The following is an 18,462-nucleotide window of genomic DNA, read 5'->3' on the forward strand; positions in this document are numbered from 1 at the left end:
CACATTTTCTGCTTCAAAGTATTCTGCTTAATTTAAAGATTCAATTTCGACAGTACATTTGTATATGGTGAAAACAAATCACTTATATTAGGTCCTTCAAGTTAATCCAAATCAAAGATGATATTGGCGCCGTTTTCTCGATATTTGTACTTCAGCGAGTATGGATTGAATAATCGCGTCGTTAAAAAAGTTTGTTAAAAATGCCGGCGTTTGGTTTTCATACATTCCTTTGTTTTACAGTTATACTTTCGCTCCACAGTTATTTTAATGCTTCCGCTCAATAATTTAAATCAATTTGCTCTAAAGTGTTAATGGTTTTGTCTTATGATTTTAATAATTTAGCTCTAAAAATGAACGGTTTTGATCTTAAATGTCAATGGTTTTATTCTGAAATTTCATTTACATATCATTTTAGACGAATCAACCCCATACAGATACATATCTGTTTGTTAAATTCTTGAAACCTGTCATTAATCCTGGTAAATATATTGTATCTTTTAAACATCATGATATTGGAGAGTAATCTATGTAGTGTTCCAATAGGATACTAAAGGTGTTTCTGCGATATTTGACATATTATTAAATTTGTTTGTAATTTTACCATTGGCAGGTCAGGTGACATCAGGTTATAGAATAAGGGATGGACAATGGACAGAGATTGGTCGAAAATCGCCACAAAAACCACAGGTATTATATATTAACCTTATATACATTAACCAAAAGACCTGATACAGAAACATGTTAAAGACAAGGAACACGACACGACACCACACACGACATTAAACACGACACAGCATTACCAATGTATGTGTGGTTTTTTACGAATGCACATGCTTTTGCTACCAATGGGGTTTACTGTTTCACTTATCATTATTAATGCATATAAGTTGTATGACTTCCGTTTTTCAGATGTATTCCGTTACTAGATACGGTTTACGTAACTAAATACGGTTTACGTCGATAATGTAGTAACTGACGTAAAAAGGAAAGACTGGTCCCAAAAACTTTGACTGTTAGGTCTTCTCAGTGATATACATTTCGTAAAACTTATTTTATGATATTTTAAAAGAATGATATGATTGATATGTAATTTCAGATGTTTTATAATGCAACAACGCCGGGACTTGTGGTACAGAAAGGTGATATACTGGTAAGTGAATATACTTATTGTTTTTTTTGTAACTACCAACTGTAAGCTCGTTATGCGCATGCTCCTGACACCAAAGCTAACGCCAAAACATGCCAGGTTGTTGAGTATGGAAGACTTGAAGTATACAGAGTTCGGGGAGATGTACATTTTTTACCAGTACGTTTTGGTAACGATAAAATGGCCGTCGACGTTTGCCTCCCTTTGCTATTATAAAGTCAAAAGCAAGTGTAAAGTACTTAAGCTGTAACATTACAATGTTTTTACAAATTCTAACTATTTATTTTATTTTTACAAACAACCTGTATTCGGGAGACGTAGGTGACGTGTTGATATAGAATGTGTTTAATAGATTTGCCGAGCTTTTAATTTGGAACAGTCCATGCAAAACGATTTCAATATCAAATTGCAAAAAATGAGGTACCAACAGTTCAGAGCCTGGTCAGACGGTGGAGTCTGGTATTGCGCTATACTGGTGACAAAGGATAATCAAAGAGTCGAATACGATAAAAAATAACATGTCTCTCAGTGTAATATAGTACATATCAGCAACCCGAGAACAGACAAAACACCGAGGCAGAGCCAAGGGTGTTATTTCAGTTCATGGATTGCTCACATGCATTTTTGCCATATGAGACATATGTTATTTTTTTATTATACTGAACGAACATTTTAAAATAGTTTTAATATTATAGTCAAATGTTTATGTGATCAGAGAGGGGAGATAACTAGAACTAGAACATTTCGTTTTTAAATATACATTACTCTCCCTTGGGGAATATTGCAAGGCTTTCACCATCTGACGTCGCTTCAGGCTTTTATAGTAAAAATGTTTGAGGTATAACAATACGAATTGTCGCCCTCTGGCGTCACATAAGGCTCTAATATGGTAAATAAATCACGAGAGGTATGATAAATGTAACTGATTTTTCTTGAAGGCTGCGAGATGTACAATGAAGAATGATTTGAACAGGGTGAGTAAGTTTATTAAATAATCGCCCTATTAATTCGTGTTTGAAGTTTAATTTAGGCACACAAACTTGTAATTCTATCAATATTAACGATAATATCCAAAAAACCTCCACCTATACAATATGAGGGAGTATGTTTTTGGATATAATCGTTAATATTGATAGAAATTCAAGTTTCTGTGATTTAGGCCTATATATTAACTGTTTATATGTTATTGTTGCTTAAAGTACGGAAAACGTGGCAAACAATTACAAAATGCTTTAAATGTTAATCAGAAGATTGGGATTAAATGATTGAATGCAACTGTGATATAAGCTCTATATAAGTGATAAATTAAAGAAATTTTATCATTTAAAACATTATCTTTGAATGTGTTTATCATATTTGCATTTTTTTTTATTAAATGTTGTTACACATGTAGGTAAAGTTTAAAACATTTTTATATTATTTCTATATTTTGTATTTTATCTAAACACTAAGTGATTTGTTTTTACCGCTCGCCGCGCTAAGTCTCTGAAATGAAATTGTTCATTCAACACTTTTAGGGAACATGTCAGATATTTAGTGACAGAAAAGCGAATAGTGCAGACCATGGTCAGATGGCTCGGATACGCCAGTGATCTTGGTCTGCACTGATCGCATGGGTAAACAGCAGGCTAACGGTATATAAGTGACTTTGATAAGATTAACTTTTGCATGCTGTTTTTCCCCCCATGTGTTCTGTGGCACAAGATGAGGCAAACCAAGAAATCAAACGATTATGTTTCTTCTATGCGTTTTAAGTATTTTAGTCATTTTGTACATGGTTCACTATTCGCTTGTTTGTTTAGTTGATTTTTGTGCCCCCACATTAGTGGCGGGCATTTAGATTTACCCTTGTCCGTCCGTCCGTCCATCCGTCCTTCCGTCCGTCCGTTCTCTTTTGTGTCGCACGTAACTCAAAAAGTATTTGACCTAGAGTCATGAAACTTTACAGGAATGTTGATCAGCATGTGAAGTTGTGCACCTTGGTATTTTTCGTCTGGATATTCTTAGTATTGTTAGAGTTATTGCCCTTGACTTAGTAAAATTTTGCAATTTTCAACTTGTGTCGCATGTAACTCAAAAAGTATTTGACCCAGAGTCATCAAACTTTACAGGAATGTTGATCAGTATGTGTAGGTGTGCACCTGGGTATTTTCGTCTGATATTTTAGTACTTTTAGAGTTATTGCCCTTGACTTAGAAAATGTTTGCAATTTTCAACTTGTGTCGCATGTAACTCAAAAAGGATTTGACATAGAGTCATTAAACCTTATGGGAAGGTTGCTCAACATATTTAGTTTTGCTCCTGGGGTTTCGCTGTATTTGTAGAGTTATTTCCCTTGACTTAGTAAAAACTGTTTCATTATGTTGTTATTTGTTCCTTGAGTGCTTGAGTGCTTGAGTTAGAATCGACCAACTTTACAGGAATAATGATCAACATCACTGAATTACAGGAAAAATGATTCACATTACTGTGAAGCTATGAACCTTGGACTTTGCATGTCGATTTTTTTCAGTTTTGTTAGAGTTATTGCCCTTGACTTACAGTAGTATAAATTTGCAATTTTCAACTTGGGGTTTGCTTGGGGATTTATTCAGTATTTGTAAAGTTCTTGCCCTTTACTTAGTAAAAAGATTTTTAGTTTTCAAAAAATATCTGACCTGGAGTCATAAGATTGACAGAACAGTGGCGCGGTGGGGGCACCCGTGTCCTATGGACACATTTCTAGTTTTATAATTGTTTGTTACAATGACTGTTTGCCACTGTGATTGTTTGTTTTGATGTTTGTTTGTTACAATGATTGTTTGTTCCAGCAATTGCTACAATGATTGTCTATTTTATAACAGGAGTACGCAGAACGATGAGATGTGTAATTTCTACATGATGTACTATACCGAGGAGGGGGACAAGACTATGCCCAGCACATACTGTTTCAGCTCCGGACCACCCACCTACTACTGGGCCTCCGACCCTAGAATGTCACAAAGCATTAACAACATTCCAAAAACAGCTAGTGTCATACCAAATACTGACAAAGTAATCAAAGTAGGTTGATGTTACAAGATTTGTTGGAGCGAATGAAATATTTTCTGAGTTTTAAATAATCCCAGAACTACAATTTGAATGGTGATATTGCAGATTTACAGGGGGAAGAATCCCTAAGGTGACATTTGGCTTATATTAAGGAACAAGGTTGTACCCGGATGGAACTAACTACCCTACCTTCTGTATAGCTATATGCTTAATGAATAGATTCTTCACAAATCAAAGGTGCCTGGAGGGATTCAAACCAGACACGATCAGAGGCCATTTATTCGAAATATGCGACCGTAACTATTCAGTCACGAAAAAAAATGCAATATAAATATTTATTCCAGTTTATTCTTTCTTTTTTCTTCAGAATGATAATGACCTGTACATGCTGTCACAATTTATACTCATTTTATTACAATCATCAAAAAGGAATACATTGACGGTCTTAACTAAATGATATTTTATCTTCTTCAGCAAACGGCTGTTCCACAGTTATATGAAGATGAAGGTACTGACCAATATGAAAGTGAATATGAAGTCAAAGGTGCCGACATGAACATTGACCCTGAAGATCTTGAACCTTATGAACTAGAACGACTGATTGAGTACCTCAAAGAACGTGGACCCAGGGCCTACGATGAAGAATATTACTGACATTGATATAAATATTAAATACCTGTCTCGATCTACAAATTGAATTTTTATCTATTTTTATGCATTTCAGTCAAATGAATAATTAATCAGGAAACAATGGCTTATGGAAAATGAATGGCTAAAGATTTCGACATGTTTGTTTTGATGAGATTATAACAAGATATAAAATGTTATGTTTATAAAAAATACGAAAATAAAAGTAAAAATTTAAGGAAGTATTACCAACATATTAAAAGATCGCCATTAGAATAATTCCATTGATGTTTTATCGTATTCACAGTATTTATAACATTGATAACAGAAAGGGTAATTACTTTGAAATATATAACACATGTAGTATATTTCTGAAAACAAAAGAATATTAATTTAATGAGACATTTTCATTTGACTTTAAGTATCTAAGAAAATTTTGAAGAGAAAAGATATTGTTCTTATAGAAGAACATGTATAATTCAGAAGAAAAAAAACACCCCTCCAAAAAAAGACAACAACAAAAAACAAAACACATTTTGACTCGTGATGGTGCCATTGTTATTTGCAATCATCTACACTTAACAGTTTATCTTTCTTTAATGCAGTTTATCTTTCTTCAATGCACTTTTACATACTTCAATGCAGTTAATCATACTTCAATGCAGTTAATCATACTTGAATGCAGTTAATCATACTTCAATACAGTTTATCATACTTCGATGCAGTTAATCATACTTAAATGCTTCAACGCAGTGTATCATACTTCAGTGCATTTTATCGTATTTCAATGCATTTAGGTTATCATACTTCAATGCAATTATTATTCTTCAAAGCAGTTTATCATACTTCAATGCACTTTATCATACTTCAATGAGATTTATTATTCTCCAAAGCAGTCTATCAAACTTCAATGCAGTTTATCAAACTTCAATGCAGTTTATTATATTTCAAGACAGTTTATCATACTTCAATGCAGTTTAAAAAGCACATTATAGTATAGTCTTGATACTTTGTTTATTCAAGAACGCAGACTATCTAAATAAAAAAACCCAGCTTCAGTAAAATCACATAGCATTTGAATCAATGTGATGATAGCATTTACTTAAAATATATTATTTATGAGGGAAAATGGATTCCGAAAACTTTGCATTATCTAGCCTAATATAATATAATAATACATGTCCCAAATCTCACCAAGATACATAAACGATCATTTACAATCATTTTACAAAATAAATACAGGCTTAAAAAATGTGGGAGCTATTAACAGTGTATAAACTTCCTCGGAAAAGAGACTATTTAACTGCAGTACGAAATTAGAATGAAATATAAATCAATTATTTATTTATACATTGTGTTGTTTATGAAAAAAGTGCAATGGTATCAATGTAAAATTTATATGTTTTGTTGTTGAATAAAGTTATAATATTTCGTTATTAAAAGACATTTTACTTGTACTTGACAACTTTATAAATGGAAGACGTGTAAGCATGGACGCCGTCACATCATCCGGCGCCGGTTTTTTCCAGGATTAGAACTTTTGTTGTCTTCAAAGAAAGTGCATAAACCTCTTCGCAGAAAGTACTCTTCACTATAATTGTCATTTAAAGCACATTATGCCTCAGAATCTTTTAACTATAATTACACTGATTCCCATCAGATCTTTAGTTGCAAAACATGGTCTATGTATATTGAAAATGATTCTTACATTGCAATCTGTAACAAGATAACAAAAGTTATAAGTTTTTGAGACGATGTTCGATCACATAACACTTGTACTTGTTAGTCCTTTCAACTGAATCTAAGATGTACAATCATGAGCATTCAGAAATAATAATTTGGTAGTTGAAATTTCCTTGCCATGAATTTGGAGCAGTGCGTTTAAAGTTTAATATGATATATCAATAATATCATTTTTTTAAAGAAGAAAAGGTTGTAACATATAACAATGATAATATACGGTAGATCTAGTTCACTCTCGGAAAAAAGATCTATTTTACCTAATTGATATATTTTTTGCTGCATATTGTATTTTTATCCCACATTTTCAAGATACTAATTTACTTTCTACGCCCAATGAAATGTTTAAAATTTGGAATTTAGATTCAATCGGAAAACGGACCACACATTAGAACATTACTTTCAAATGTGAAGCTATATAGTTATTTTTATTAATATTGTTATTTTTATACTTAAATGTTACATTTCTTCTTTTCAAAAACACGGAAATATGGAAATATAACATCTGTTATTGTATGTACGAGGCGACTTAAATCAAATTTCAAGAATACACTCGCCACGATTACATACATAAAAGAAAAGAGTTCAAACTTATAGAAAGTTAATATTAAAATTTGAAAATATTCTTTATGTGTTGTATTCAAAAAGATGGTAATGACGGAGTGTCACATGGAAAGAATCAAGTGTCAGACGGCTATTTCACTTGTTTCGAACTATAAGCAGGTCTCCGTGTCGTCGTCGGACTATCTCTGAAGTTTTCGACACAGGTTTAGAGTGTTCTTCCTGTGGGGTTTACAGATAAAAAGTCACGAATCCGGGGACGTACTTGGCTTACCGAATCGGCTGATTGTGCTGAACTGACGACTTTATATTAAAGTACGTTAGATCTATCAAGAGCAGAAAAAATTAAAAGAACTGGGATAAAGGAAAACAAATATTTTATTGGAGTGAATATAACATAATATGTATTACATGTATAGGTCTACATCTACATGCAGTAAGTTATATATGTCACACAATAAAAAAGAAAATACAGTTCGCAATGTAACATAACAGAGAAATAAAGATAAAATGTCAAGGTCACATGAAAAATAATAACACTTCAGAATTTATGGACAGATAACCAGGCAGGAACGATAATAAAATAGCTTTACATGACGAATTCAATTAACAAGAGCATGGTAATGCAATTGGAATATGATTTTCAAGGTCAAGCGACAAGTTAGAAATTATTCAGTGTTTTTTATTCCACATAAAACAGAAACATTAATACAAGCTTTTAAGGTCACTTCACTTTGGAAGATAATGCCAAATTTCAAGGTCCGATATCACTTAAATTTGAGACTAAAAATATAAAAGTGTATCTTTCTGGCCCAGCTTAAATTAATGTAACATTGGAACTTAAAAATGCCTCATGAAAAAGTAGAAACAATACAGTTTTAATGCCAAGGAACAAAATAGTAACTTTACAGCTTTAATGCGACTTGCCAAAATATACGAATGCAGCTTTAAATACACGTGACAAAGTTGCAAGAATGCAGTTTCAATGCAGCGTGACAAAATAAATTAATAACAGTATAAATATCACGTGATAATATAACAACAATACATTTTAATGTAACGTGACAAAGTATTAACAATACCATTTAAATGCCAAGTGACAAAATAGTAAAATATATAGTTTTATCGCGACTTGACAAGTAGCAAGAATACTGTTAAAATGCAACATGGCAGATAACAACAATACAAACATTAATGTCACGTGAGAAAGTAGCAACAATAAAATTATAGATGACATGATAAATTAGATATAACAAAAAAACAGTTATTACGATAAAAAAATTAGAAGGTACATTGTAAGAACAATACAACTGTTAATATTACATGACACAATAGTAACTATTCAACTTGCCACGTGTAAACGTATTATCAAATAGAGGTCAGTGTAAGATCGAATATATTTCACCGAGTGAGCACCAAAAGGTATATTTCACAAGTGGCGCAGACACGAGTGAAATATGAACTTTTGGTGTTCACAAGGTGAAATATATTTTGATTTTACACTAAACTAAACAAATTTTCTTTGAAAAAGCGCGCCAAATAATAATACAACATTACGTCATTTACGACGTCACGTCATAAAGTTGGTTCCCAGTACTGTGCACGCTGGTATTTCACTGAAACAACGTAAGGTTTAAAACAGTGAAATTATCAGTTTTATATCACTGATATATTTCTATAAACCACCGAAAAGCATGTAATAAATAAATTACCGCCACTCATGAAATATTTATTTTCATACCACTCGATGAAAATAAATCATGTATTTATAGAAAAAACTTGAATATCCTCTATGTAATTTTTACGCCACATAAAAATATATATGTCACGTGATAAATTAGCAACAATACAGTTTATTTGTTACATGACAAAGAAGCAACAATACAACTTTGTATTGTAGTGGTAGTAGTGTGGGTAGTTTTAACTCTGGATAACGGCAGTAAGCCACATTGAATTTACTAGAGCAAAGTTAAGCCACCACAATTTGTATGCCACATGACATAGTATTAACAATACAAACTTTATGTCACGTGATAAATTAGCAACAATACAGTTTTTATGTTACATGACAAAGTAGCAACAAAACAACTAAAATGCCATATGGCAAAATAGTAACTTTTACAGTTACAAATGTATTCACAGAAAACAGAAAAGGGATCAGAGGAAACATGCTGTTGTTTACCATGTCATTTATATCGATCAGCAATAGAAAATCTATTTTTCAATATTAATGACATGGTAAACAACAGCATGCTTCCTCTGATTTTGTACTGACAAATAGGCTATATAACAAGAAAATATAATGTTAAATTGTCTTTTTTGATTTTAGTGCCTTTACATAAGTGAGTAATTTTAAAAATATCATTGTCTGCACTAAAAGTTACAATAAACCGCTCGACATAACTGTTTGAACTATGATGTCCCGTTAGGACACGTGTCAGACACAACTGGAAACACCGAAAAGACGATATTACGATTATGAAAGTCAAAATAAAGAAACCAGGATAGTGAAAAGTCGTAAATGAAAAGTAGAAAGTACGATAAAGTATAGCCCAATAAATATTCATTTATACAATAAATTCATATGCCTAACTGATCGTTTTTTATTTTTCTTGATGAAAAAACAAAACAAACAAAAAAAAAAAAAAAAAAAAAAAAACCACCCCCCCCCCCCCCAAAAAAAAAACCCAAACAAACAAACGTTGGGACCACATAAAGAACAATTAAACAGTATTTTATCAAAGAATAATCTAAAAGTATTTTTATAACAGTCTGTGCGTTTAGTTCTTAAGGTACAATATGCGTTTTTAAAGAAATAATACACACTTAGTGATAACAATATAAGTGCATTTAGAGTAAAACAACATTGCATTTGTGAAAAATGCTATGCTACCGCATTAATACAACTAGGAACAGTCTTTTTTTTTTGTTTCTATACAATAGAAGATTGCCATAATGCATAGATCACTGACCTATCTAATTCTTATTAAATCTATTGTTATTCAAATAAAAGATCAGAGTAGGAATCTATCAATGCAGTTGAGTTTAGTGAATTTGGTGGTGAAGGTCATATTTCACATGGCCTAGATTCCATGACTGTACATCAAAGGACAACACTGTAAGACACTTTATCAAAATCTAATTTAATTTTTTTTACAATATGTACATAGTGAAAATCAATGACCCCCGGGACGGAGCCACTTTTGACCCCAGGGCTATAATTTGAACAATCTTAGTAGAGATTCACTACACAATGTTTCATACAAAATATCTAATCTCTGGCCTTTGTCAATTTCGAGAAGATGATTTTTTAAGTTTTAACTATATACATAAAAGGAAAACCTATGACCCCCGGGGCAGATCTAATTTTGACGCTAGAAGCCAAATTTGAACAAATTTAGTAGAGTACCCTTAGATAATATCATACACCAAATATCAAAGCTCTAAGCCTTGTACCTTCAGACAAAAAGTTATTTTAAGTTTTTACTATATGAATCAATCACCCCCGGAGTGTGTCCATTTCTGACCCCAGGGCTATAATTTGAACAAACTTGGTAGAGGTCTACCAGACAATGCCTTATGCAAAATATCTATGCTCTAGGCCTTGCGTGTCTTTACTAGAAGATTTTTAAAATTTATTCTTATAATTCCTTTTGGTTGCCATGGAAACTAGATGTCTGCATGGAATGAATTTTTTGAACAACTTTGGAAGCCCTTCACCCAAGAATCAATCCTGCCAAGTTTTGTTGAAATTGGACTAGTGGTTTTTCACAAGAAGATTTTTTAAGTTAACTACATAATTTATATAACACACAAACATACATACATACAAACACACACACACGCACGCACGCACGAATGCACGCACGCACGCAGGTGAATCGCTTTTTGCCACCGCATCGCAGATGCTGCAGTGGCATAAAACGCTCTCGAACAAAACTAACCTGAACTGCAAGGGAAATAAAAACACCATCGAGAACGGGACCGCAGATTGCGGCGCATATTTCTAATAGTGTAACAGTTTTTAAAAATGTCTCTCCTACAACTAAATATATTTTTTGTATCATCCGAGTGTATGACTTCAAAGAATATAATATCAAATAAATGAAATATGTTAGTTTTGAAATTGGTCAAATCTTACGGTATTATAAAAATGACCTTTTTTCAAAATACCGTAATTTTGACTGATTTTTAAACTAGGAGAATATATCAAATTGAGATTATATTATTAAAGACCAACCTATCGAATAATATGACAATATGACCAAAGGTCGGATAAACGACATGAAAGGCCGGTATGGATTCGGATTTATGCGCCACAGTATGCGTCCTGTTCCCGAGTTCCTATGTAACTAGTACTTCTAAAAAGACACCTCGCTTAAAAATAAATATACACATACAAAAGAATCTTTACGTGATCTTTTTTGAAATGTGTAAATCAACAATTTTTGAAAGTGTTCTTCATTTTTATTTTCATTCGTTAGTAAATTCTACAATATTTAGTCTTATAGTACCACACAGCGTCGTGAAAACAGAGAACCTGAACTGCTGGTTGGATTCGGTAAAATTTCTTTCATATTCTTGTACATTAAATGGGAGTGATAACAGAGCATCGATAGCGGATCCAAATCAATGACAACCCTATATGACATACACGTGCTATCATCTTTGCACGTTCTTTTGCATTTTTGCCGCGTATTTTGGTTTACTTTCTCGAAGAAGAAGTTTTCAACTTCTTGAAAATGGTATATTACAGGGTAGAAATATGTCGATACCTCATCACAATCTGAAACAAAATATGAACACTTTAAAGATAAAAAGGAAGCTTGTAACGCCATGTATACATCTCGTTCGGAGGGCTTTATTTGTCAACGCCTGGCTATGGGGAGCTAAATAGGTCACGGTGTTCATTTTTGAGAGATAATACTACCACAATAATTATGATGAAGTGCAAACATTCATTTGATATTTTAGTCATATTCCTGACTGAATGTTCCACATATTTGATGCATCACAGGTTAAGTAATTCATACATTGTACAATTTACATAGATATTTCGCCATCAAATTTGTTCGGATTATTGAAAAGCATTTCTTCCTATAAAATTGTGTTAAGATATGCCTTATATTTCAGCAATGCATGTGATAATATGTAAATAGAGGATATTAAATGAGTGTAGGTTTAATACTTAATTTATTGAACGAGTTGAATAAAATCATATTATGCGAGCCTCTGGTGAGCATAATATTGTTTTATCCAACGAGTTCAATAAATTTAGTATTGAATCTACACAAATATAATATTCTATTTATCACATATATAAAATAAGAACAGTAAACTGTTAACAAGAATCATTTCTATTTGATGCGCCTATAGTGTAACGCTAACATTAGCGCACTTTAACGCTATGTTTATAACGCAAATGACGTTACGTCAAAGTGTTATTACACTAGTGTAATATCGTCTAGTGTAATATCGTTTTTGTATTTTCTGATCGCAGATCAGATAATACATAGCTAACATCCACGGTCTAACACAAAATTTCATAACAGACCTAACAACGCAAATTAGTTCTCACTCAAAACTGCTTAAAAACCAGCAATTTAAAAGAAAGAACAATTTTTTGTTACAAGTGTCCAACAAATTACTACACCTTCAAACTTTTAAAGTAGCGTTGGCTTATAGAGTTGTCAATAAATGCACACTCACAAATAACGCGGATGAATATGATTTTAATCAATGAAAATGCTATTTTTAGCGATGTCGATTACCGAATACTACACAAATAAATCTGACTGCCGAGTAGTTGAATATATAGTTTCTACATGTTGGACTGTTTGGGCGAGAAGATTTTTGCTAAATTATTTACTTCAATTTTAAACAACAGGTTTACCCTGAACAAAATACCTCGAAATTACCCTAACCCGAAATGCAATGGAAATTCTAAATTTAGAATGACTTGATTTTATTCAGCTTTTGATTTTAAAACTTCTCCGTGGCGCAGTGGTAACGCGCTCGTTTGAAGTGTGAGAGGTCTGGAGTTCAAATCCCAGTCGAGTCAACATTTTTTTTAATTCTTTTTTTTTTAGTGTCTTTGTTAAGGAAATAGCCACAATATGCAAGGATAAAGTGTGGCTAACATAAATTATTTTTTGATGCAACTCTAGTTATGCAAAATTCCGTATGTATCAAACTCTGGTGCCCTGCAAGATGACTTATAGTACATAAAAATAAACTTATACAGGAAAACACATACAGATATACAGTACGATTTAGATTGCAGGGATCAGAAAATACCACAGAGCTTGCAGCCCTTTGATTATTAAATGGCTTTATTACACTCCTGCGTCGCGGTTCATGTGATAATGTGTCTTATGTTTACGAGTTGATGCTGAAGGATATTAGCGAAATATCAAACTTTTCTCTCAGATGTGTTTGTTCAAGCTTAAATGAAATCAGTAATGGCATCTGACATTTACACATCTACAACCCATCAAAGGCAAATGTTCGGATCACAAGCTCATCGCTGCCTTGACACTCCTGATCCTCGGGCATAGAGATGGCCTCAGCTACAATTTTGTATATAAAGATTCTATGCATTATAGCGTACAAATAACAAAACACCTTGTCAAAATCAAGAAAAATGGTTTGTGTAAAAAAGATACAGTATGTTTAATTTGATGTAACTTTTTCAATTTAATTCTGAACGTGCCTTATTAAGGTAGTACACTACTAATGAACACTGCTACGAACATATATAAACCTATAATGTTCTTACAGTACATCATCAATCACATCTATTTTCAAACATTCATGAAGTTTCACAGTCTGGAAAAAATATTCCAGTAACTTTTCTCACCCTCTTTTCTAAAAATGCAAATTTTGTTCACCCCATCAACCAATGCTAAATAATTGTTATTCATATTTGGTGTAAACAATGAATAGTTGCAACAAGAGACATAAATATATTAAATGTTTTACATTATTGTATCAAGCATGGAATTGTGTTCAAGCACACATAGCATATCCAGTACCGCATGAATGTGCAATTAACGTGAAAGTATCGCCGAATCTGTGCAACGCTTATGCCAAAACAAATAATACAGTAAGTAAACGAACCAAACTATTTTATTCTAAATCAAATTTAAAGAAATAACATAGCGCATTCGGTTGCTAAGACATTATACTTTAACCAGCATTACATTTTTTTCAAGAATGTGTTTACTTTTCTAGATCATTCGTAAAATTGACAAGCTGATTACTGTTTTGTACGTGACTTTTGTGTTTCGTCAAATAAATATGTATGTACATTTAACACATTAAAAACTTTATATTTTTCATATTCTGTATACCTATGGTATTTATCAAACTACCATTGTCGTAAATTGATAGAAGGAAGCTGGTAAAATAGGATTTAGCTACTTTTAATGATATAACCGCCATTTCTTTAAAGCTTCATTCACGAATTCGGCGTTACCTCGTAAAAATGTTCTCATTACTATTATGTGCTGAATTAAGTGTAATATGACACAAATAGATTGGAAAATGTCTCCAGTACATCAAATATAAAAAAATCGCCATCAATACGATAGTCAGGTCGTCATTTTCAGGAATGATCTTGAAAAATATTTTTTTACATGGAAATATTTTTGATTAGGTTTAAAGTATAATGTCTCAGCAACCAAATACGCTAACTGATTTCTTCCAATTTGGTGTTCAATAAAAAAAATAGGTCCATTAACTTATCACGGTGATCGTTTTAGCCACTGAATTGCACAATTCTGCGTTACTTTTGCACAATTCCATCGTTATTTGCACATTCCTTCGTCACTGGATATACACGTTGAAGCAGCTATGCGACAGACTTGAAAGACGATTATTTTGTACAAAAAATTCAATACAAAAGTAAATTTATAAAAAAAATAAACAGTTTTTATTTTCCAAAATTTATACAATAGCGATTTTATTTTTGGAAACTTTTAACTTCTCGTAAATGGGAATCTGAAAAAATAAACGGGACAAAAATGTTTAATTCTAAAACTGTCTAGTTTGTTATGGATTTTAATTTTGGCTAATAAGGTATTTAAAAATATAAAAACTTTTGGGAAAAACCCAAATCTTTTCGAAAAACCTATGTGAAAAAATGTTCAGAATAAAAAATAAAACTGCTAAAATGTAAAAATATGAAAACCATCAGTCTATGCATAAATACTATATGAGCATTAGTTTCAAACAGTCAAGTGATACCCGACGGCTCCATCCAAAGTTAAAATGCTACAATGCACTAGTTATATTTACGCACGAGTTAGGGAACAAGTAAAATGTTGATGCTGCACATCAAAGACGCCGCCAAATCATGTGAACAGTCAATCAGCATTGAAAATCGTTCTCTATTACAGTTGAATATCCGTAGCACAAGATCATTTTTTTTCAACCATGTTTTCTTGGTATGTGCTCGTTGTTTTAGAATTAAAAGTTGCATATTTTTTGTGAAAAAGTAAGAACCTTATTGCATAAAATTTTACAAAGTAATGCCATGTCCTGAAATTCTGAAATGTTTGTCTGTTTCACAAAGATTGAAACGTCTGGTCGAAGCAAAATAAATTGGATAACAAGTAAAATTGGCGTTCTTCCTTAACGGTTGAGGGAGAACCGCTGCACTTTGATAGTGGGCGTTTGGTTTAGGTTTGGTGACAAGTTGATATTGATTCAAAGATTAATTCCGGTTCCCATTCCGCCCCGCCAACGAAGACTAAATGCCAGCATATGGAGCATCATATTAAATTTGGCGACAATTTAAGCCAGAGCCGAACGTCAACAGAGACGGAACAAATGAGGTGAGTTAAACTGCCACAGTCGTTACCTCTCACAACGGTTATGTTTTAGAACGATCGACTATAGACTGGCTCATTTGCACGTTATTTATTGTGTAGATAAAATTAGATAATGATAAAAAGAATATGATATTCAAACATGGCAATATCACTTCAGTTAAACGTTTATTCTAATCCCTTAAAGCTCTGTGACATGTTGTACATCAGAAAAGCTATTTCTATTAGAAAATTTGAAAACAGTGTGATTTTGTTAAAGCTAAAAAAATACAGAAAATCAAGTCTTAACTTTTCCCTGTTGCAGTATGGACAAATGCATATCTACTAGACACCGCGTTCACGCGGCGTCTAACAATCTAAAGAGTTTATAAGCCAAAAAATGTAATTAAACATGTATAAATCTATTTATAGCACCAGAGACCCAAAATCTCCAGCCAAATATATGTGACTTTTTAATATGGCTTTAAACAAAGGAAATATGAGCAAAAGAGTGAACATATTTTAGCATGATCAGCGACCCTGACCGTTATCCAAGAGACTTAAATTTCTGTTTCATCAAGGGATCAACCTGCTTGATGTCTATATTAGTCAATAAATGAGTTTGCTAGTAGACGTCCTAGATAATTCAACCTTACGGTAAGGGTTAACCTTAATAGGTCTTTTTTTTAAAGTGATAAAAGGGGGAATAACTGGGAAAAATCAATTCAACATTTATGTAAATTGGAGAAGATCATGTGTCTTGTATTGTTTATTAGTATTGTATTGTATTGGTTAGCAAGTGTGTACATTATGCAGTCATTAATTTCCTGGGGGCATAGAAATTTCAAATGTCAATAACTCCAAAATATTGATTCTTTGGCATACGACGTCTTCTCTGTGAGATATATCTAAATAATAATTCTAAGGTTTAAATAGTTTAGGCTTTATGCTCTTGTTATATTGTGGCAAACGGGAACCAGACAAACAGAAGAATGGAAGGGCAAAAACGAACGTCCGGATAGACACTTACTTTCGACTAGATAATTGGACAGAAACTATAGACTTATGATGAATTCTGTTGACAAATTAATCTTCCAGGTGTTCACTATTTGTTAAATTGGATTTCTATGAATAAATGAGAATTTGTATAAAAATATAAAAACCTATTAAATGACATTAAAAGTACAAATTTATATCGATCAGAAATTCAAACATGAAACTGTTTTCCTCATTAAGAATTGATCATACCTTTGACGCAGACCTTCTGTGTTGAATCGTATCTGTAGAGTGGTTTACAGTAACACTTATTATTTATGCATATTGAATTATCGTCGTTGCAAGGCTGAACAACGAAACTGTAACAGGTTTCCCCTAGATTCATTGTATTCTGTGCTACAAAACAATTATAAGATGATTTATTTTTAATCCTCGTGCCACGCGTATTGTCATTTATTTTAACGTACAAGGAAACTGGTTTCATCATGTTTTTAAAAGTATTGTAATTAACATCCTTATCATTGCTAAACATCACCTAAAATAAACAAGAGCCCGGTTTGAGCCGGGTGATGCTCCCCGAATAGGTTTTGGACACAGAAAGTACACCTCTTGTAGTTTCAGAGTTATGTCCCTGGAAAAAGTTCAAAGTGCAATAATTCCAAAATTAGGCAAGGCAGAGTTACTGTTCTTTGCATTGCACTTCAATGTGATCTATCAACCTACAAAGTTTCTTGATGATATCTCTTATGATTTCCGAGTTATGTCCCGGACAATTTCAAAAAGTAAAAATAAACAAAGGGCAATAACTCCGGAATTAGGCAAGGCAGAGTTATGATTCGCACATCTACCCATTGAGATATATCTACCTACAAAGTTTCATGTTGATATCTCTTATAGTTTTACAGCTATGTCCTGGACAAGATTTTTCTGAAAGGGGAGATAATTCAAAAATGAGGCTTAACAGAGTTATGGTTCTTTTGCACTGCACCTCTACTCAATGAGATCTATCTACCTACAATGTTTCATCTTGATATCTCCTATAGTATTAGAGTTATGTTCCGGACAAAGTTCAAAGTGTTAAAATAAACAAAGGGCAATAACTCCAAAATTAAGACAAAAAGAGTTATTGTTCTTATGCACTGCACATCTACCCATTAAGATCTATTCACCTACAAAGTTTCGTGTTGATATCTCTTATAGTTTTAGAGTTATGCCCCGGACAAGATTTTTCTATAAGGGGAGATAATTAAAAAACCAGGCAAAATAGAGTTATGGTTCTTTGACACTGCACTCCCCCTCAATGCCCTCTACTACTGTATGAAGTTTCATCAAATTATCTCCAAGGGTTTTCAAGTTATGCTCCGGACAAGACAACGGACGAACAGACGGACGTTCTCACAGGACAGTAATTATGTGGCTACTCTATTGTTCTCTCTATTGTTCTTTTTAGCCACGCAAAAGAAAATAGCCACATAAAAGCATTACGGAATGAATGACATCAAAGAGAAAGAACAGTTACCTATTGTCCCTCTAGCCACATAATTACTCTCC

At 32.7% G+C, this 18,462-nt stretch overlaps 1 protein-coding gene and 1 long non-coding RNA gene across 2 annotated transcripts; both read left to right on the forward strand.

Annotated features, from left to right (window-relative positions):
• The first annotated feature begins 606 nt into the window (after positions 1-606).
• LOC132725693 (uncharacterized) lies at positions 607-2,121 on the forward strand. Its single transcript, XR_009625098.1, has 3 exons — positions 607-687; positions 1,097-1,150; positions 2,086-2,121. It is a non-coding gene; the product is annotated as an uncharacterized LOC132725693 (long non-coding RNA).
• A 1,867-nt stretch (positions 2,122-3,988) lies between these two features.
• Positions 3,989-6,246, forward strand: LOC132725694 (uncharacterized). Its single transcript, XM_060710874.1, has 2 exons — positions 3,989-4,189; positions 4,652-6,246. Exons 1-2 carry the CDS (start codon positions 4,010-4,012, stop codon positions 4,829-4,831), a joined length of 360 nt encoding a protein of 119 aa, XP_060566857.1. The 5' UTR covers positions 3,989-4,009; the 3' UTR covers positions 4,832-6,246.
• Positions 6,247-18,462: the final 12,216 nt, after the last annotated feature.

Source organism: Ruditapes philippinarum, unplaced genomic scaffold (assembly GCF_026571515.1).
Source record: "Ruditapes philippinarum isolate M1 unplaced genomic scaffold, ASM2657151v2 ctg16741_1_1_1_1, whole genome shotgun sequence".
Taxonomy (NCBI): Eukaryota; Metazoa; Mollusca; class Bivalvia; order Venerida; family Veneridae; genus Ruditapes; species Ruditapes philippinarum.

What these genes read in the sequence shown, in the direction of transcription:
- LOC132725694 (XM_060710874.1), top strand. Translation starts at nt 4,010, where the DNA reads ATGTGTAATTTCTACATGATGTACTATACCGAGGAGGGGGACAAGACT. An exon ending in ATACTGACAAAGTAATCAAA is followed by an intron (nt 4,190 to 4,651) that starts GTAGGTTGATGT and finishes TATCTTCTTCAG; the next exon opens with CAAACGGCTGTTCCACAGTT.